The sequence below is a fragment of the Sceloporus undulatus genome, chromosome 3, assembly GCF_019175285.1.
Source record: "Sceloporus undulatus isolate JIND9_A2432 ecotype Alabama chromosome 3, SceUnd_v1.1, whole genome shotgun sequence".
Classification (NCBI taxonomy): domain Eukaryota; kingdom Metazoa; phylum Chordata; class Lepidosauria; order Squamata; family Phrynosomatidae; genus Sceloporus; species Sceloporus undulatus.
In genome coordinates this window covers 34,092,289-34,114,390 of record NC_056524.1, presented here as the reverse complement: position 1 = coordinate 34,114,390, position 22,102 = coordinate 34,092,289, and the positions used below count along the sequence as shown (strand labels likewise).

General features: G+C 39.8%; 2 protein-coding genes across 7 annotated transcripts in view; both read left to right on the top strand.

Moving 5' to 3' along the window:
- LOC121925471 (NEDD4-binding protein 2-like 2) overlaps positions 1-9,611 on the top strand; it is a 49,893-nt gene extending 40,282 nt beyond the window's left edge. For 3 of the 5 annotated variants that reach the window (XM_042457653.1, XM_042457654.1, XM_042457652.1), the window contains exons 7-11: positions 858-2,539; positions 6,499-6,584; positions 6,821-6,863; positions 7,697-7,895; positions 9,439-9,611. In XM_042457653.1, coding sequence (XP_042313587.1) covers positions 858-2,539; positions 6,499-6,584; positions 6,821-6,863; positions 7,697-7,761 — 1,876 coding nt within the window. In that variant the 3' untranslated portion in view covers positions 7,762-7,895; positions 9,439-9,611. Of the gene's footprint in view, positions 1-857; positions 2,540-6,498; positions 6,585-6,820; positions 6,864-7,696; positions 7,896-9,438 lie in introns of those variants that run through there. The other 2 variants (XM_042457655.1, XM_042457656.1) reach the window with 2 other exon arrangements.
- A 4,336-nt stretch (positions 9,612-13,947) lies between these two features.
- Positions 13,948-22,102, top strand: part of N4BP2L1 (NEDD4 binding protein 2 like 1) — a 15,842-nt gene continuing 7,687 nt past the window's right edge. The window contains exons 1-3 of one of the 2 annotated variants that reach the window (XM_042457513.1): positions 13,948-14,165; positions 17,994-18,121; positions 20,076-20,164. In XM_042457513.1, the coding sequence (XP_042313447.1) occupies positions 14,020-14,165; positions 17,994-18,121; positions 20,076-20,164 (363 nt within the window). In that variant the 5' untranslated portion in view covers positions 13,948-14,019. The remainder of the gene's footprint in view (positions 14,166-17,993; positions 18,122-20,075; positions 20,165-22,102) is intronic. The other variant, XM_042457515.1, reaches the window with a different exon arrangement.

Sequence of the window (22,102 nt, the reverse complement as noted above, 5' to 3'; positions counted from 1 at the left end):
GGGCACAAATCAAACTGCTGTTTATGAACTATGAATCCCTATACTGTATGTCTTGGATCCAAGCTATTTGAAGGGCTAAGTTCACAAAGGTCTTGCCCTTTCTGATGTTCTCCAAGAATTCAAAGACATAGAGATTTTGGAGCACCTCTGAAACTAAATGCATCTGCAGAAGCAGACTTTATTACTCTTGTGCTTTCTTGTAACTTTCCCCCCTTCATTATTTAATGAAAAAGCAGAATGAAACAACTATATATTTAATGTCATATTTTTTAAAGCATCAAGAAATCAAACACATATATGTGATAGTCCAACAAAGACAGGGTCAAGACTGCAAAGACATTGTTTCCTCTTCAAGTTAATCTGATGACTGGAAAATTAGTAATGAATGCCATAATAGTTAATCTTTGGGCTAATTTTCTTTCATATTTGCAGAGTTCAAATTAATCCTCTTGTAGTAGTTGTTACTACTAAGAATACCATTTTTTTAATGGTGACTTTTTAAAACCTAACAGCAAACTATTTGAACCCTAAAAAGAACCACAAGCTTATCATGCCAGCACAACAACCTGTTCTGTGATGTTGAACTCACTTAGTTATCAAATGCATCCCACTTCTGGCGCTTTTGTGTTGTGCTATAAATACTTTTTTTAAAAAAAGAAGGGATGAATAGTTTCTAAAAGTGGCATAGAACTGTGATAAACATTTATGTAGCATGGCTGTAGTTGGTTCATTCTACAATTATTAATGGCCTAACTCATATGAAAAGAGATTATAAACTATGCTGTAAAATCTGTAATTGATGCTTTCTAAGATCATTCTAAATAATTTGTTTATATCTAGTTCTTTATTCTGTTTAGGGAATTGGTTGTAAAGAAGAAGCACAGGTTGGAAAAGATGAAACAGAGGAAGAAACGAAAGAGGAACAGAAAAATTAGAGATGCTGCTATAAAAGCAATGAGGAACAAGTCAAGTAGCCAATTAACTTCAAGTGATGAGGACTCGTCCCAGAGTGGACATAAAGATTCAGAAGACAGTGGAAAACCAGCATTTGTGACTGGGCATCCAAATGAGCCTAAAGAGGGTGGTGAGGATGGCTCAGCCAATGACAATGATGTAAAACTTTCTAAGATGAAAAAAGGAAACTTTCCTCTTTCCCGTGTGGTAGGTCCAGTGACTTTAAGCAGTTCACCAGAACCAGAAGTTCTTGCAGGAAATAGCAGTTTGTCTGTTCCACATGAAAACATAATTAAACAATCTTTTGATGATCATTTGTTAAACACAACCCAAAGTTTAAACTTCATAGAAAGCAGTAGAAATATACTGGGATACAGCAACCAAAACTCTTCTCTAAAATTGGACCACAGTGATACAGATAATAGTACTATCTTGACCAATATAGAAGACAAAGATACATCTACGAAAGTTGTTGAATTGAGTCTAGAAAATAAACAGTTAAATGACACTGAGGAAGCAACCATTCTTCACCAACGTGGGGCATCACAGATGAATGAGACAAATACTTGGGCTTTCTTTTGTTTTCACTCAGTTGACAAAAACCCATATGCGAACTCTGACAAACATGAATTTTGTTTGACTTGGCCAGAGGATACATCTAATATCAAATACGATCAAAGACCAAAGAAAGTGAGGAAGTCTAAGCAGTTTTTATCAGAAACCAGAGCAGTGTTACTTGATCGTGAATCTAGTAAAGAATTCATGAAAAAAGAAAATGGTAAAGTGTTACATGAAAATAACAATATGACAGGTGGCGCTGTACCATCACTGCTACACAAGGACGCACAAGAGATGCCGTGTACCATAATAGATTATTTTCCTTCTGAATCTGGAACTAAAGCCAGTGTTCCAAGTGACATAAACCTATTAACTACACCAAAGAAAAATGGAAGAAGCAAAAGGATCTTCAAGTTGGCCCCAAAGTTTGATTTACCCAGGCAGATTCCTGTTAGAACGGATGAGAGAATGCTAAAGGAGGTAGAGGAACTGACAAAAAAAATTTCAAATGAAGAGACTGGAGAAAAGAACAAAGGAAGTCCAGGCTGCCAGGAATGCCCAACACCTTCTGATGTTATAGTAGAATGTCCTCATCCTAATGTAGAATATCTTATTTGTAAAGGTTCCAATGAACTTGCAGAGCAATCTACAGGCTCTGCAGGAAATGTAGTTGCAGCTCCAATTCAGATGTGCCCTTCTGTTTCTTATGAAGCTTTATTGCCTTGTGGGAAACAGATTGTGGGTGCTAACACTGAAGACAAGGATGACAAAGCACTACCAGAGGTTTATACCACTCAGCCAGATATTTTGTGTTCAGTTAAAGAACCTCCTGAATGCCTTACAGGATCATCTGCTGAAAACTCAGAAAATATACAGCGACTTGATGAAACTGGTCTAACAGTATATTCCCAAATCAGAGATGATCAAGATACATCAAGTAGTGAACCCAGTTTTTTGGGGCTTCCTTTATCACTAAGATTTGCAGCTCAACTAGTAGAACATTTTGGCTCTCCAGGAGTTTCATTGGGTAATTACTACTTTTTACAAAAAGAAAAAATAGCAATACTTGGTTCAATTTTCTCTAAACAATTTGTGCTAGCAATTTAGGTGCTTTTGATTTAGCAATCAATATTTGTTAAAGAATATCTACAAGGAGCATCTTATCCTTTGCTGGACTTATGCCCTACCTTCCTGGTAGAAATATAAGCTTATTGCATACTTATGAGTAATAATTAGTATCCGGTCCTTGTTTTGGAACAAGAATTGAAAAGACAGTAGAATATATTTTTCAAAATATGTGTTTTAAACAGCATATAATCTTCTTGATGATTTTATCTCTGGCCTTAATCATTGCCAGTTTGGTATTTAAATTATACATATTTCACAGTCTTATATGTATGATCTCCATTCATGAGGCTAATTGCATACCAGTTTTATGTCAGCAATTTCAAGTTTTCCAAGCCAATTAAATGAGTCCATGCATCTGCATGTTGAAGTCTTCCATCATTTTTGACAAGTATTTTGTTAATATTTTATATGTAAATGGAGTTTAAACTGCTGAGTTATTGTAGACGTTTAATATACATAGCACAGACTTTTCTGTGCTCAGGTTTCTTGAGAAATTTGTTTCTTCCAGATAGCTCATAGCAACAGGCCTATTTGGGACATTTAAGACTAGAAGTAGCTAGCAGTGGACCACAGACAAAAACAGACATTAAGCAGATGCGTTCATCTGGCAAAGTGTTGCAAAACCATGTTTCGGGTCATTGCATTGAGCAATGCACAGTATAAATGTTAATGTTCTAATATGAAGTCCTTATAAATACTAAAGTGTTGAAGTACTGTTGTACTGTAACTTAAAGCTGAATCATTATTAAAGACACTAATTTAATCAAATGGTATGGAAAAGAGAGAAAGCAGAGGTGGGTCTGTCCTAGGCTCCATCCACATTGCAGAAATATTCCAGGTTGACACTGCTTTTACTGCCTTGGCTCAATGCTATGTAATCCTCAGATTTGTGGTTTGTTGTGTCACCAGAGTTCTGACAGAGAAGATTAAGGCCTGGTACAGACTCGGGAATGTGGAATGTCTACACGCTCACAAGTCCTACTGCCCACCGCTGCCAACATCATGGAACGGTCCCATCCACATGGGGCCGCCATGATGATGCAGACGTGGTGCAGCGTACAAACATCAATGTGCCGTGAGTGCATCATCGGTGCATGCGAGTGCACCAATGGCGCCCGGCACGTGAACTAAAAAGAGTTCTTTTTAGTCCTGACAGAGGCCGGGCTGTTTGGTTGGTGTGGCCTCCTTGCCACAGAAAAATGAGCAGCTACAGGCAGCCCTTTTGGGGTGGTCTGTTGAGCCCCTAAATAGCTCACAAAACTGCAAATCCCAGAATTCCCTAGCATTGAGCCATGGCAGTTAAAGTGTTGTCAACCTGGATTATTTCTACAGTGTAGATTCATGCTTAGAGATTTTTCCCAAATGCCTTTATTTAGGCTTGCACAGCAGTCACAACATTCAGAACTGTGGAGACGTAAATATTGCAGCAAGAAAAATTACATTGGCATTTTGTATTTTATTCTTCTTTTTCCTTATTCATGCCTAAAAAACTGGTTCTGTGTCAAGTTTCAACAAGATAACAAATGTACCAATCACAGGACTGCTGTCTATTTCTCTTTGTAGCGAATGCAGTTGTGGATCTCCTAAATCCTTCTATTTTTCATATACTTGCAGCCACTTGCAACTTACAAAACTCTGTTTTAAGCACCAGAGGATTCAATTATCCCCAGTGTCTTTGTAGCTTCAGAATATTCACAACTGCCTGATGACAAATGAAATATTTTACTGACATGAGGAATTTAGCAGTAAACATGTTCCATTATTACTTTCAGTATTGACTAGCAAGAGTTTTTCAGGCAAATCAAATAATTTATATGTGTACACAACTTTTCTGACTTGCTTGCTTTCTCACTCACACTCCCTTACATACTGTCTTTTAGGTTTTCTCCACATCAGAACAGAAGTTAATGGGGTTAATGGCATGGAAAAAATGAGTGCTGCCAGGATGGGCATGCAATATTCATTCCACCCAGTTGGGTTGCCATCCTTCATTGCACAACTCTGTGCCTAACAAACTCAGTGAAAGCTAGATAGGTACCAAATATAATAGAAAAAATGAACAAAATAAGTAACTGAAGAACATACAGAGCGTAACTACTAATAGTATAATGAGTTGAAATTACACAAACCAAAAAATATCAAGAAGGTAACCACAGTGCTTGACTAAATTGCTAAAATACTAAATAGAGCTCCATGAAAAGAATTGTTTCTATCACACCAGCTTTAAAAGGTGTATTCTGGATTAACACTACTTCACTTTCTTGGGTGTCAAGCTGTAGTAGTGGAATAATAAACCAATTTCACAGAGAATTGTTTCTATCAACCTTTATGTCCCTGCCATCACATTCCAGTCACTATCATATGTATGGTATACATGATCCTGAGACCAGCAGCAGGAATATTTTGAAGTAGCATCTAAACTCCTGTTAAATTTCAGAGCAGCAGGTTCACTGTCAAGGGGGCCACCATTTAAATCCTCCTCAAACAGTGTCTGTCTCCTTCTGAACTGACCAAGAACTCACTTCCAAATCAGAATGGAGGTTAATGGGGTTAATAGAATAGGTGATATGGGGATACCCATTCTGCCACCACTTTAGATAGAAAGCTCATTGAGTTTCATAGGAGGCACAGGCTTGGAAAACTTTCTTGGCAAGAGCCAAGCCCATGTGTTCATAGGAAAACATTGGTGCAATCTTAACAATTCCCTTTACCCCATCCTTACCTAAAGAAGCAAGAATTTCCTTGCTGGCTCAAACCAAAGATGCATGACTTAGGTCCAAAACACACTGCAGAAATAATCCAATTTGAGACTGCTGCTAGGGATCCTGAGATTTGTAGTTTATTGTGTCACCAGAACTCTCTGACAAAGAATGATAAATGTCTCACAAAACTACAGTTCCCAGAGTTCCCTAGTAGTGAGCCACAACAGTTAAAGCGGTCTTAAACTGCATTATTTCTGCAGTGAGTTTTGGACCCTTGATACCATTGAGAATCTTCCCATTTCAAGTACTTAGTTGTATATTGCCTCTGAATATAGAGATTCCATATAAGTATCATGGCCACTAACTATAGATGTATCTATTGTCATGACTATTTCTTTTGATATTGTCATTTTAACGAGTAGTCATTGGAAGAGTTAAAGCAGTACTAAGGAACAGTTGCTCAGAAACACAACATGCAGAATATCCTAGCTTCAGTCACTGCATCTCTACCCTAAAAAGTATCTGAAGTAGTACTGTAGATGCTAGGAAGGATTTCTTCCTCTTGGAGAGTTGCTGCTAAATGGACCGAGGCGTGGAATAGTGGTAGGCAGTTCCCTATGTTCATAGGCAGTCATGATTTTTGACCATATAGATTGTGTTTTATATAAGTATTATTTCATTATTCATCTGATTGCTTGCAGTTATATTACAACTACTACTATTCTGTTCTGTATAGTTTTTTACCATCCATGCAGATAGCTTTAGCTGTCCTTATATTAATGACTGAAACATCAGGTGATAACTGCATGTGTAATGACCCATTGGTGATCTAGCTCCACTTATTTAATTTCAGATCTCCTAATCTAATATTTCAAATAAATATTTAAACTGTATTAGTGATTATATACAACTACTAAGCATATATGAGTTAGCAAGTCATGAGAAATGAGTGGACACACACTGGCATGTGTGAATCATTCTTAGAATATATGTATTTTATCTTGTGTCACCAATTCTAATGTTCAAAAGTAAATGATAAACTTACTTCTTAGATTACTTTTAGCAACTCAGTCATTATCAAATGTATATTAATTTTAAATAATGCATTCTGTCAGGTTGGTTGAATAACCACTTAATGCAAAATCTTGTTTTGTAGACACCTTATTACCAGATGATTATGTAGTTCCCCTTGAATGGGCAACCTCAAAACAGATCTATTTACAGTGGAAGACATCTATGGAGGTATGTATGTTAGTTTTTATTTGCCCTACCATGTATATGATACTGAATTTATATCACAATAGTTGCACTACAACTGTTGGGCAAAATAGATGTGGGGAAGGAATATACAGTGCTTGTTCTGTCAGGAACAGCTTTACTTTCTTGAAAGACAATTCCTGTAGAAAGAAGATAGTTATGTTTTTCCATTGCTAGAAGGAAAGGATACATGTAACATTTCCCCTTCAATTGTATTTTAGAAAAAAAAGAAAAATAATATATTAAAAGAAGGTTCCATGACTGGTGAGTACAATTCCTTACTTCCCAAATGGGGGGAAATATATTTTTAGAATGCTGAATTATCACCAGCTACAAATTCTATCTGTGGAATTTGTACCCAGTAAACTGAGTGAAATATGAGGACAGTATTCAACAATCTACTGAAATGTTAGTACTGATGGGGGATGCAGGAACATTTCACCCTGGCTTTCCAGCTTATCTTACATACATAAAGCTTTACTTATGGGGTTTTCCTGATGCATGTGTTAGTGAAGCATAATGCAAAAATATTTCATTTTGCACTAGCATCTGCATATTGCAGGTAGAAATTGTTGGTGCTGCTGGGTGTGCATCTATAATGGAAAGTTGTAAACCATCTAGTAGTGATATTCCTGCAGCCCAGATGGTATAGGTAGAAGCCAGTTTGTATATTTGCTTTGAAAATAGCAGCTTGGGATATTGATGGAAATTTATCTTAACACATGTTTATTGTATGGGTCAGCCAGGTCTTATCAGCTCATAGCACTATTACAGAGACTTGCCTTCTTAAAGAATTAAGCTAGATAACTACAATCAAGCCAGTTCCAAAGGCTTAAAAGTAATTTATCTTGTTGATTAGAGTGTGATAGGGATAGAGCTATCCTGGATGACTGGGCAGGGATATTTGCTCTAGGAACAGAGGAGATTCTACAGAAATGTCAGCCAGAATTGCATACAGTGGTAGGCTGCTAATGGAAGCTGAAAACCAGCAACATTCCTTTTTTCCCTTATAGAGGATGTGGGTCCTGGTTACCACATAATAGTACGACTACATAGGACTTTATTGTTGGCTGCTTATATTGTGTCTCTCCTTTCAGAGTATGCAGTGGATCTAGAAGACTCAAATAAAAATGAAGAAGAAAGAAAGAAAGAAATCTCCTGAAAGAAATCTAAAAAGTTAATTGGAAGAAACATCATTGTTTTGACAAATTCTTTGTAGATACCTAATTCAAGCAGCAGTGGTGTTCTCTTCTGAATGTTTCTCTAAAAATAAATATCAACACATTGTGCATAAAGGTAACATTTTAAAATGTGAAGTCTGTTTTCTATTTCTATTTTGTCTTGCTAACTCTAGGCTTTGAGGTTTTCTGCATGTGAATATCTATAGACTGGTTTGCTTGGACCGTATAACCAGCTTCTTCTACTCTCACATCCCAGCTGTTGAGAGAGAAATTTTGAATCAGAAAGAAAAGAAAAATGACATAGGAGGAGCAAACAATAACAATAACTACATATTTGCTTTGGCGACCTACTGCAGTTTGTGGTTGTCCATATCAACATAGATCTAGTATTATTCAATACTGATTGTATTTAATGTACCAAATGTTTGTTTTATGACAACAGCTTTATACATTACAATAAATTATTAAGAGGACGACTCAATAGAAAAGACAATAATGCTTGGCAAGGTAGAAGGTAGTAGGAGAAGAGGGAAGGCCACATTATAGTAGATGAATAGAATAGATTAATGGCCCTGTGTCTGCAAGTTATGCAAGAACTGAGTGGGCTGTTGAGGATAGGATAACTTGAAGGTTTCTCATTCATAGGGTTGGTATAAGTCGAAGTTGACTTGACTGCAGTTAACAGCAACAAAGGTTAGCATATCACATGATTATTTTTGTCCTTTTAAATATTCAGGACATGATAATGTAGAAGAAGGGTACTGAGGAAAATTTAAAATGTCCACAGTGTTAATGAGCTTCTAATGTTAATCAGATCCTGGCACAGTTGAATCTTCTTGTAGAATGTCTTTCCAGAATGCTTGATGTTGTGATGGAGTTCTTCATTATCATATCCAAATCATTCTTGATTTGTTATTTTGTTGTTAATAATTGTTAGACAATCGCTGCTGTTTTTATATGCTGACATTTTATCCAGTTCCTGAACTGTAATAAAATAAAAATTGGGAGGAAAAGAAAAATGTAAAATTATTCAGGACTCCCAGTAGTGCATGCAGGACAAGGAGGCAGCCAGCAGATTCTGCCTCAGGTGGCCTGGGAGGGAGGAGAGGACAGTGAGGGGGAAATAGTGCATGTCTTTTCCCTGAACAAAATTCTCTGCCAGGAGCAGGAAAGGCAAACACCCAGAGGAAAGCTGACCTCCCTGGGTTGGAAATTTTGTTCTACTGGCTCAGAGCGGTTTGATTTGATTTATTTATATGGAGAAGTGTTCCAAGCCACACCTTCTCTTGTGCCATGTGAAGGGTACAGTCCTCTTGTTCACCTCAGAAGTATGCCAGGTGGTCATGAGACCTGTTTTGCAGGAGCCAGCCCTCCCTTTGAAAGCACATCTTCCCTTGTTTTAGGGAAGTCACTGATCCCCGGCCAGAGAGGTTTTGGGGTGCAACTCCCTGAGTCACATAGCAATAGCCTTGCTGTGTAGATTGGGTAGGAAAGGATGGCAGGCCAAAACTTTTGTGTGCCAAAGATTTCCTAGCCTTCCAGCTCTATGATTCTGTGACTCTCTCTCTCTCTCTCTCTCTCTGTGTGTGTGTGTGTGTGTAATAGGTGTAACATTTTGGTTGGATATTTCCCTCACTTCGTTTTCTTTTGTATTACAGAATTGGGTCACTTTTTCTTCATCATGGATGAACTCCAATAAACATTCTGCTATATTAACTATAAATGATGAGGAGAAACACAAATATAGGTTGATGATCCATTACCTAGTCATGCTTTCCATCCATGTAGCCTCTGAACTTTGTTCTGAAATAAAATGAAACATTGAATACTGTCACTGAATATCTGTCATTTTAACTTTGGGGAAACCACTTGAAATCTATGTTGATTTGCCTGCTTGCCTCCTGTTTATGTGGTACAAAGAAATAAGTGATTGGTACCCTAGCTAAATACCCCAAAGGCACTTAATCCCATGTGATCTGGCTAGTTAAGCTGGGGCAGCCATGTTTAGTGCTTGGATGGATGACCACCAATGAATACCAGTTGCTGTTGGCTATTTTTAATTGGTCGTTGTTAAGAGGAAGGAAATGGCAAAACCACTTTGCTCTGAGTATTCCTTGCCTAAACAAATCCTATGACATTTTTGGGGTTGGGCTAAGTCAGATGACAAATTGAAGGCACACACAAACAGAAACTATGGAGACTGCTCAGTTCAGACACACAACTTGCAAAGAAACAAGGAAATGATGTGGACTCATATGCAAACAGAAATTTGCAACATGATCTGTATGTTGGAAAATTATGTATAAACCATTTGGCTACAACTATGAGCATAAGGTGTATGCATTCTAATTTCTACAATGGCCATTTTCCCATTAAAAATTATTTCCCCACACCAACCAGTAACTTTCAGAGAAGTAGCTTTGTGTGTGTTGGCTGTAGTAAAGACATATCTTGGTCCTACTTTTGGTGAGCAACACGTAAGCATGGCATAAAGGTAAAAATGTAAACAGAAGAAAATGGATTTGAATGGGAATGAAAAATAAACTATCATTGTAATGATTCAGTTAAAGCTGAAATTATCTACAAATTCAGCAACCTTTCATAGTTGAATTAATTGACAATAATACAAAAAATTAGCATTGTTAATTTAGCAAGAAATGTAGCTAGTTATCCTGTTCAATGGCATACAGAGAGCATCACAAATTTGCTGTTTCAATATGTAGTTGAATAGTGTACAGTACTTATTAGTCGATTAAGCTCTTTTCAAGTATAGGTTTAGCTTCATGCAGTTAATACTTTCCTCTTCAGCTCTTGCATACCCATTGAATCATGCACATAATGCCGCTCTAAAATGGGCTTTTCAGTGTTCTGCTCTTTGGTGTGAACAAACAAAAAAGGTCAGTATAATTATGTATCTTAATAAGATTGGGCTTACTTTTCAGTAAATCTGCACTGATGCTGATTAGTGCCCAAAAAACTTTGACTTTGCCACAGGGCACTATAAGCTGACCTGGTCTGTAGAGATAGCTACTACTACTACTTGGTTGGTGTTGTTGCTATTATTGTTGTGTGACTTTAAGATGTTTCTGACTTACAGCGAACCTAAGGCAAACCTATCACAGGGTTTTACTGGCAAATTTCTTCAGAGGGGGTTTACTTTTACGCTTTTGTTGGTGCAAGACATATTTCCCTTCTCTGTAGCAGAATGGCCATGTGTCCTCTTCTACTGAATTTTCTGTCTGGAGAGCCAACACAAGGTATTTTTGAAGGTTTCCTCTACTTGAAAGGCTGTCAAGTCCAAGAATAATTTAAAGATAATCAGCCTTAAAAAGGGATATTGAGGACTCTGAAGTTCTCCATCCCCAGGGAGCAGCTGGGAGAGCAGACTCAGAAAGCACACAAGTTACAGTCTTTGCACGATATTTGCTGTTGACAAATCAACCCCGGGGTCCCCGACTCATTGCAATCCCATGGATGAGACAAGACCCCCTGCCTTCCATTGCTGTGCTTATGTCCTGCAAATTTAGACTGTGACCTCCCTAATTTTTACCCATTTAATAAACTCAATTAGGGTTTGGGTCTGGGTCTTCCTCTCTTTTTTCCTGCCTTCCACCTTTCCTAGCATTATTGTATTTTCTAATGAGTCATGCCTTCACATGACGTGGCCAAAGTATGGGAACCTCAGTTTATCATCTTGGCTTCCAAGGAGATTTCAGGCTTGATCTGTTCAAGGAACCATTTGTTTGTCTTCTTGGCTGTCCACAGTATCTTCACCACTCTTCTCCAGCACCACATCTCAAATGAATACAATGGTTTGGGCAATTCTAATTTAGGTGCTCGGTTGTATATCTTCACTCTTTCGTAAGGATGAAGATAAGTAAGAGGTGTCATGTTGAGGACAGAATCATAGAATCATAGAGTTGGAAGAGACCACAAGGGCCATCCAGTCCAACATCCTGCCATGCAGGAAATCTAAATCAAAGCATCCCCAACAGATGGCCATCCAGCCTCTGTTTGTTTTTTGCTGCTCCAGAGAATAGGACCTGGAGCAATGGATTCAAACTACAGGAAAAAAGATTCCACCTCAACATTAGGAAGAACCTTGTGACATAGGAACTGTTTGACAGTGGAAGACACTCCCTTGGAAAGTGGTAAAGTCTCCTTCCTTGAAGGTCTTTAAACAGAGGCTGGATAGCCATCTGTTGGGAATGCTTTGTGAGTTCCTGCATGAGAGCGGGTTGGACTGGATGGCCCTTGTGGTCTCTTCCAACTCTATGATTCTATAATATGTTGTTATTTTAAGTTAAGAAAATGATTTCCAGGCTTTGCATTGTTCGTATAAATGAGCTCATGAACTTTTATGGGTTTTGGAAATTATGCAGATCGGTGTCATTTTGTGGCAATTTTACAACAGAGAAGGGAAATATGTCTTGCACCATCAACAGTGTGTGGAGAATGGCAGCTCTTTATCGCAGGCTGTGCAAACAACCCTGAACCCTTTGCACTTAGAACCGGCGCTCAAGGCAACAGCACTATTTTTATTTACTTGGCAGTCTGCTCCAACATACACAGTAAAACCATGAGCAAACACCCGTGAGGGACAAAAGCAGTTTGGCCCTTATAGCAGTGACTGCCTTTGTGGAAGCCTTACTTTACACCAGGGTGAAAGAAAAATTCAATGCAAGTACGCAAAGGGATCTTGTAGCACCTTTGAGACTAAAAGGTCCAAAACATACTGCAGAAATAATACAGTCTGAAGACTCCTTGGCTCAATGCTAGGGAATTCCTGGAACTGTAGTTTTGTGAGACATTTTGCCTTCTTTGTCAGAGCAGAGCTCCGGTGCCTCAATAAACTACAATTCCTTAGATTCCCTAGCACTGAGCCAGGGCAGTTAAAGCGGTCTCAAACTGGATTATTTCTGCTGTGTTGTTTTGGACTCTGGTCACCTTGCTTTCTGTCATCCTCAGAAGGAGGCAAAGGCAAAGTCCCTCTGAATAAAATCTTGTCAAGAAATAGGGTCGGCCATAAGTCAGAAACTCCTTGGAAGGGCAACACAAGGGCAACACTATTTCTGGTGCCATTTTGTGGAAGTGACCCTTGACTTCAAAAAATGCGGCCTACTCCATCCTTCGCAGTTGGTTCCTAACAGGAACCGTGAGCGAAAAGCAGTGGCGATGAGGCGGGAAGAAAATGTTGCTGAAGGCTGGTTTTGTTCCCTCAGATGCTGTGGCAGGAAGCCATCCCTTCTATTCTTGTTGCCCCTGGAGTAGTTGTATGGCTTCTAGTTGTTTCTGACTAATGCCATTCTGAGCACGAATTTACAGGTCTATGAGCGTTTTAGGGGTTTTTGTTTTATAACGTTCTCTATTTTTCTGCAATGTCCTCCATTTTGTGGTGCCTTGTCCTCCTTTGCAGTGAGGACATCCAATCACCCTTTCATAGCAAGTTTCCTTGGTAGGTTTCTTCAGAGGAGGTTTGCCATTACCATCCTGAGGCTGAGAGAGTGTGACTTGCCCAAGGTCACCCAGTGGGTTTCCATGGTCAAGATAGGAATTTGAACCTTGGTCTCCAGAGTCACAGACCAGCACTCAAACCACTATGCCACACTGGCTCACATATCTTAATACGTAAACTGTATTTTATTGACATGATTTCTTCAGAGAGAGGGTTGCCCTTGCCTTCCTGTGAGGCTGAGAGAGTGCGACTTGCACAAGGTCACCCAGTGGCTTTCCATGGATTTGAACCCTGATCTCCAGTCATGGCCCAACACTCAAACTACAACGCCACTTATATATATGTACCACATAAATGAGGCCGAGAGTGTGTGACTAGCCCAAAGTCACCCAGTGGGTATCCATGGCCAAGCTGTGAACCAAACCCTGGTCTCCAGAGTCATAGTCCAACGCTCAAACCACTACGCCACACTGCCTCCCTATCCTAAATGAGGCTGAAAGAGACTGGCATACTGTGTTTTATTTCATTGACAGGATTTCTTCAGAGGGAGGGTTGCCATTGCCACCCTCTGAGGCTGGCAGAGTGTGACTTCTTGCCCAATGCCGCCCAGTGGGTTTCCATGGCTGAGCCAGGATTCGAACCCAGGTCAATGCTTGGAGGGCAGAGGAGGAGGAGACTGAGGCCCTGCTGCGCCCGCCTCCTCACTCAGTCACGAGGGAGGCGAGGGAGGGAGCAGTAGTTTCTTCCTGGGCTTGTTGTTGTTGTTGCTGCTGCTGCTGCTGCGATGGAGGAGGGCCTGGTCCGCGCCTTCGGGGGCCTGAGCCTCCATCGGGGCCAAGGCAAGGGCCCCCCTCGCGCCAGGCGCCGCTTCAGCAAGAGCCTCTACTTGCTCAGGGGCCTCCCCGGCTCTGGCAAAAGCACCCTGGCCAGGTAAACAGCCCTCCCTCCCTCCCGGGAGGGCCAGGCGTCCTCCTCTTCCCGGACTCGTCCTCCTTTTCCATCCACTGCCCAGGAGGAGTGCCAGAATGCCCGCCGTTTTCAGCATTTTGAGATTCCTCTTGCAGAAAAGGGGGAAATGTAGGCAAGGGGACCAGATGTCCTCCTTTTCCAGGACCTGTCCTGCATTTTCATCTTGTATCCGAGAAGAATGTGAAAATGTCCTCCATTTTGAGCATGGAGGGTGGCCAGGCGTCCTCCTTTTCCAGGACCAGCCCTGCATTTCCATCTTCTATACAGGAGGAGTGCCAAAATGTCCTCCATTTTGAGCATGGAGGGCGTTTTGAAATTCTGGAGGGAATGTCAATGGGGAAATGTAGGTAGGGTGGCCAGGCGTCCTCCTTTTCCAGGACTTCTCTTCCTTTTCCATCTCCTGCCCAGGAGGAGTTCCAAATGTCCTCCATTTTGAGCATGGCTAAGAAGTCTGAATTTATATTTATATGGCTTTTTAGTTTTTATTTTTGGAATACCCCACATTTCCCTTTAACGTCCTACACCTTTTGGTGCCCTGTCCTCCTTTGTGACAGGGACATCTGGTCTCCCTGCGACGATTGCTCCATCAGCACGGAAGCGTTGTTGTTGTGGTGGTGCTGGTTGTGTGCCTTCAAGTTGTTTCCAATTGATGGCGACCCTGTGACAAAACCTAGGCAAGTTTCTAGTCAAGTTTCTTCAGAAGGGGTTTGCCATTGCCATCCCCTGAGGCTGAGAGAGTGTGACTTGCCCAATGGGTTACCATGGCTCTCCAGTGCCATACCTTCAATCATTGTTGCTGTGTGCCTTCAGGTTGTTTCTGACTTATGGTGACCCCGAGGCAAATCTGTTTTCTTGACAAGCTTCTTTAGAGGGGGGATTTGCCTTTGCTGCCTTCTGAGGCTGAGAGAGTGTGTCTTGCCCAAAGTCACCTAGTGGGTTTTATGGCCAAGCTGGGATTCAAACCCTGGTCTCCAGAGTCATAGTCCAATGCTCAAACCATAGTCCAACTGCGGCTCCATCTGGACCTTTGAGGTCTTTAAACAGAGGCTGGATGGCCATCTGTCGGGGATGGTTTAATTGTGATTTCCTGCATGGCAGGAGGTTGGACTGGATGCTCTTCCAACTCTATGATTCGATGAAACCACTACACTTTAAATAGTGCTTAAAAAATCTATGTGGAAATCACACCTGGTCCTGTGGTCTGAGGGATTTTGGCAGACAGTCAGGGTGACCAGATGTCCTAACCTCAAAGGAGGACAAGGCACCTTAAAATGTAGGAAAATGTAGGCTCTTACAACATATAAAAGCGAAAAACACTAATATAAATATATTATACATTCAGCCTTCTGTTTTCACAAGGGATCTGTTATGGACTCCCCCTCCCAGTGAAAATGGAGATTTGTTGATATTCAAGCCCCATAGGTTTAAATGGGGTACATGCCTGTGAGTGCAGGCAGGGGTGCGCTACAGGGTGCAGCCCATTGAAAATAATGGAGGTTGCCCCTTCAGATCTCAAGTCCGTGAGAAGAGAGGAGTGACTGTATATATAAATATATAATACAAATTCACTTCATATGGTTTATTAACAGCTACACAACGTATCTGTTGTTGTCTGCCTTCAAGTAATTTCTGATTTATGGCGACCCTAACACAACCCTATTATGGGGTTATTTTGGCTGGAGTTGTTGGGAGGAGGTTTGCCATTGCTCCTCTCTGAGGCTGGGAGAGTGTGATGTTAGTTTACACGGCCGAGCTGGGATTCAAACTCTGTTCTTAGTCCAATGCTCAATTCACTACACTACACTGGCTCACATATACTATATTTTATTGTGTATACTGCATTTTATTATGTACTCTGCTGTATTTTATGGATGGGCTTATCTTCACTAAACTGCCTTGTTAGCTTGCAAGATAATTATAGAACTCCAAGCAAGACAAATCCTTAAAATTGTACTTTACCAGCAACAAAATCTTGACGGAATCTTCATTTAAATTATACTTTTCATTTGTCCATTGTGCTGAAATTAAGAAGAAGAAAAAATCCTTCTCAGCATTTGCATTGGGATTCATAAAAACATATCCAGGGTAGCTGTGTTGGCCATATAGCAAAGTACAGCATCATTCAAAATCCATAAAAAAGTGATATCTTAATTGGACCAGCCAAAATGCACATTACATACATATTACAAGCTTTCAAAGCTCCACTAGCTTCTTCATGTTAAAAATGATATAGGACTAAGAAGAATATTGACAGTACTAGTCATAGCCCTGGATTTGATCACGATGTTGCAGTTGTAGACAATAGTTCAGACGTTATGGAAGGCAGTTCATGCAAGTGGGAGTGCAAATTCGATTTGCAAGATAAGTGGAACAAACTCCCTCGGAGTGTAGTGGAATCTCCTTTCCTGGAGGCCTTTAAACAAAGACTGGATGACCATCTGTCAGGGATGATTTGATTGAGAGCTCCTGCATGGCAGGGGCTTGGACTGGATGGCCCTTGTGGTCTCTTCCAACTCTACAATTCTGTCATTCTATGAAATGTAGCAGAGGATAAAATGGTTATCAAAAAATGAAAACTCATGTACAGTTGGCCCTCAGCATTTGCAGTTTTGACTTTTGTGGATGTGATTATTTGTGGTTTTGATTAATATGCTCTCTCTAGGAATCTCTAGATCCTCCAGCGCAATTCTGCCAAAAGTTGACCATACAGTTGTGTTGGAGAACCTAGGAGTTCCTAGAGAAAACACTTCTCTAGGCATTTGTAGGTCCTCCAGCATGACTATAATCAATGTCCGGCAAATATTGACCACAGAGATGCAAATGGATGTTAAATTTCCTGGACTTTTAGAATCTCCCAGTAGCCTCATGGCCAGAAGTAAATAGTACCAGCCTGCAAGAGATACCCCTCCATACCATCGGAACTGAGAACAAAAATAGCAAAATGTAGGCCTATGACTAACATCTTCAACTTTTTTTCTCCTGTATGGTTTTTAACACCTTGCCTGATGAAGAAGTCAGTGGAGATTCGAAAGCTTGCAACATGTATATTGTGCATTTTGTCTGGTGGATTTTTGATGTTATTGGATCTGCCATAAGGGTAATTTTTAAGAGCATTGAGAGAGAATTCCTGATGCAGCTCTGAGAATTTATACCATATGCCACCTTGTTGTGAACTGTTTTATGAAGACTGTCCTGCTAGAAACAGCCTTTTTCCTCCCCAGCCCTCTGTCCCTGTTCCCCTACAACTACTGAGCTCTTAATTTTCAGTCTAGTTAGATCTTTTACCTTTAGAAAATGCAGATGTTAATTCTCATGGCATAAGACCATGAAGATAAAAGAGAGGGTGTAACTCAGAGAAGTGGAGCAACATTCAGAGATAAAATTCTAAATAGGGTACTGGTTGTCATATTTTTCTTAGCAGTTATATGCACATTTCCATTAATTACTCAATGATTTCAAAAGCAAGTGCTAGACCCAAGAAATAACTGGTCCTAATGGGGTGTAAAGACTGTAAAACAAAAACAAACCCAGCCACCACCATCACCTCAGTTCAGCCTAGACCGCTTCACACTTTGTGTCCTCTCCTATAATAAAGGTGCTGATTGTTCTGTGATTTGATCACCTCCAGTTGTGTATTTGTTCTCCTCATTTGAGGATTTAACTAAAAGTGTTCTGGGGTCATTTAAGTCCAAATTAAAGTTCAGCAGGAGTTGAAAAATGGACAAAATGTACCCGTGCTCAGTTCTTCTTTTTTCTTGCAATTGTGGTTGTTGTTGTTTTTACCCCCAGGCAACTGAAACATGAATTTCCCAGTGCGATCATTTTTAGTACTGATGACTACTTCATCACAGAGGATGGGACCTATGAATATGAGCCTGATGATCTAGAAGATGCACACAAATGGAACCAGAAAAGAGGCAAGTACAATTCTTTTTTGTGTTGGAAGAGAGCTCTCTCTACAAAAGTTAAAAATAATCACTGAAAGATAAGAAAATGCCTGCCTGTTGTGTTTGCATTACTTGTTTTTCTGAAGATGGCATTCAGAGTTGATTACAGCAACACAAAACCTGATGATATGATGAATGGAATATCTCTAATTCTGTAGAGAGAACTGATATATTTATTATGTAGTGTATGATCTGCTTAGTGCTGCTTTGTGCATGCAAAGAAACCACAGTGTTATAAATATGCCTAGCAAAAAATAATGATTTGTAGAATGCCGTCTCTGTAATCACTTTACATTGCTGCTGCTATGGGAAACCTAAAAGACTATTGGATACCTTTAAGCTAAATACTTCATACTAAAAGTAAGCATGACCACTGCCACTAAACAAGCCACCCCTTTTTATGCATTGTACTTCTACTTTTATATTTTTGTCATGATTTTTCTTCCCTATACATTTTCTGAATTGAACTACGTATACATATTTTAATTAGGCCATAGGAAACATGGTTTGTGCTTCTAACTCCATTGAAAATTTCCAAGTGCTTACAGTGAGAGTCACTGGAGAGGCATAGGAAAAAAAATTTTTTTTTAAAAAAAAGGATAAAAACTATCTGTAAACTGAGAACCGTCTTCATCCTTGGTAAACCCAATTTTGTATTCAGTTTTTTTCCAGTTGTTTTTGAAAATACAACCCCCAAAAGCAACTTTTCTGCCTGTCTTGGTCCCAGGCGGCATTATAGGGTTTATTGAAGATGAAACCTAAAACAACCACACCACTAGCTAGAGCCTCATTTGAATCTCTCCTCCATCATTTCAGCTGAAGACTGAGAGCATGCAGACATCTTGACTTCGACATCAAATCAGGTTTTTCCCCCCTATCCCTTTCATGCCCCCTTCTCACATCTGCCTTCTGTAATCTAGAGATTGCACAAACTTGTATATATTCCAAAACCAGTAATATGTCCAACAGAGGACAATCACAAACAAGATGATAAATGGTATATAAACAGAGGCCTTTGAAGAATGCTTGAGGGAGGTGGATGTGTTTAGCCTGAAGAGAATAGCCTTCAGGATATGTTATAACCTGAAGATATATGATATAATAATAAAATAGGATTATACGGTATATATATATATATATATATATATATATATATATATGTTTAGCCTGAAGAGAATAACCTTCAGGATATGTTATAGCCTGAAGATATATAATATATAATATATATATGTTAGCCTGAAGAGAACTAAGCACTTAGGGACTGCTTAGTTCACTGATAAGTGGTATAGAAACCTACTTGCTATTGCTAAAAGAAGACTGAGTGGTGATTTTGGTTGCCTTTTGAAAACTATCTGAAGGGCAGTCATTTAGAAGATGGAGCAAGCTTGGTTTTTATGTTTTGTTTTGTTTTTGCTGCTCCAGAGGATAGGACCTAAACTAAGGATCAAATTGGCAAGAAGAGAGATTCCAGCTAAATATTTGAAAGAACCTCCTAATGGCAAGACTACCTTGGAAACTGGTGGCTTCTCCTTTTCTTGAAGGTTTTTGTAAAGGCAGATGGCCAGCTCTCAGGGAAACTTTAGCAGTGTATTTTTGCACTGGCAAGGGGATGAACAAAATGTTCCTTACAGTTCCTTCCACCTCTGTGAATATTGTTTCCTTTATGTTAATTTTATACCGTTTTAACTAGATGATTTTAATTGTTTTTAAATTCTTATGATAAAGTTTTTAAAACATTTTTATTTTGTGAGCTGCTTTGGGTCTCTTTCTGAGAGAAAGGCCGCATAAAAATTAAATAAATAAGTAAATATTCACTACATAACTACTTGTCCATGACATTTCAAGAAGTATGATTTATGATAGCTGACAGGTTGGTTCCACAGATTGTCTGGTCTTGTAAAATGTTGACATTATTATGTTACAGCACGTAAAGCAATGAAGAATGGGAAATCCCCAGTTATTATTGATAATACCAACATCCACGCTTGGGAAATGAAGCCATATGTGATAATGGTAGGGAAAACTATGACCTATTGCCATTCTTAATATTTGCCCATGGATTCAAGAGATAAGCAGGTAACCTGATCTACAGTTCTGTTTAGGCAGAAAAGCTGCAAGAATTCATAATAGCAACTGCTGCCCTCATTCCCCAACTATTTAGTGGCCAATTGAGAGTAGGGGAATCAGAGGCGTGTCTGGCTATGTCCCTGTACCCAGATACCCAGATGCAGAATAATGATGTCATCTGAACCTCGGTTCAGTGTTTTCTCTAAGTGCTGTACAAGATTTCAGTCTAATCAGGCCAATTGCTTCTGGATTCGTCCCTGCAATTGTCATCCCAAGTTGATGCGACGGTCAGAAGCACTTGTTATCAACTTCGGTTGATACGCCAACTGCGACCCTACCTGGGCCAAAGGGACCTTGAAACGGTGGTACATGCTCTGGTAACCTCTCGTTTGGATTTCTGTAATGCGCTCTACATGGGGCAACCCTTGTACCAAACTCGGAAGCTTCAATTAATACAAAACATGGCCGCCAGATTGGTCACCGGTTGTTCCAGGTTTGACCACATAACACCAATCTTAAAATATCTTCACTGGCTGCCTATTCGCTTCCGAGCACAATACAAGGTGTTGGTAATTATCTATAAAACCCTACATGGCTTGGGCCTGAGTTACTTGAAGGACCATATCTCCCCATATAATCCGCCCCGCACTCTCAGAACAACCGGAAGAACTTGCTCGAAGTCCCTACTTCAAGATATGTTACTACTTCTCAGAGGGCCTTTTCAGTAACGGCCCCCAAGCTTTGGAATAGTCTTCCCGAGGAGCTCCGTCTCATTACCTCCCTTGAACTGTTTAAAAAGAGACTTAAAACCTTTTTCTATAACCAAGCATTCACCCATGTTCACTGAAGTTATGTTTGATCCCCTTTTCTCCCTCTCACTTACATACACCTATGAATTGGATTTTAATTGTATATTGTAATTAATGTAATGTGGTTTTAATTTTATGTTGTTTTAACAATTTTACTATGTACACTGCTTTGATCACTGCAGAAAAGCGGTATAGAAATAAATTATATTATTATTATGATTATGATTATTATCATCACCATCATCATGTCTTATAATTTCTCCATTATATATACTTGATTATCAAAATTAATGGGAAAATTAATGATGAATCTGATAGTATAAACCAAAATAGGATGAATAGTTTGACCTATATGGGCTTTTTGATAGAAGGGTCTTGAAACCTTGCTCTATGAAGAGATACTTAGGGAGCTGGGTATGTTTAGCCTGGAGAAGAGATGGTTAAGAGGTGATATGATAGCACTCTTTAAAAATTTGAAGGGATGTCACATTGGGGAGGGAGCAAGCAATGGATGCAAACTAGTGGAAAAGAGATTCCACCTCATTAGGAGGAACTTCCTGACAGTGAAAGCTGTTGGATAGTGGAACACACACCTTCGGAGTGTGGTGGAGTCTCCTTCTTTGGAGGTTTTTAAACAGAGGCTGGATGGTCATCTGTCAGGGATGCTTTGATTGTGAGTTCCTACATGGCAGGGGGTTGGACTAGATGGCCTCTGAGTTCTCTTCCAACCCTATGATTCTGTGGTTCTATGAGACACCTGGAGGTCCAGCCACATGATGTCAGTGCCCTGCATCTGGCTGTAGGGAAATAGCCACACTCCTCTGATGTCCCCTGCTCTCCACCATCCAATGGTTGCAGAGAGGAAGCTGCAGCACACCTAGAGCAGATTGGGGGGGGGGGGCATATGGGAACCTTACAGTATGTTACCTGTTGCAGGATCTTGGTTCTACTGCTTACAACACAGCCAGCATAGACTCATGGAATCAGCATGATCAGCTTCCTGTTTTCACATATGAAAGTGCCATTATTATTATTATTATTATTATTATTATTATTATTATTATTATTATTATTA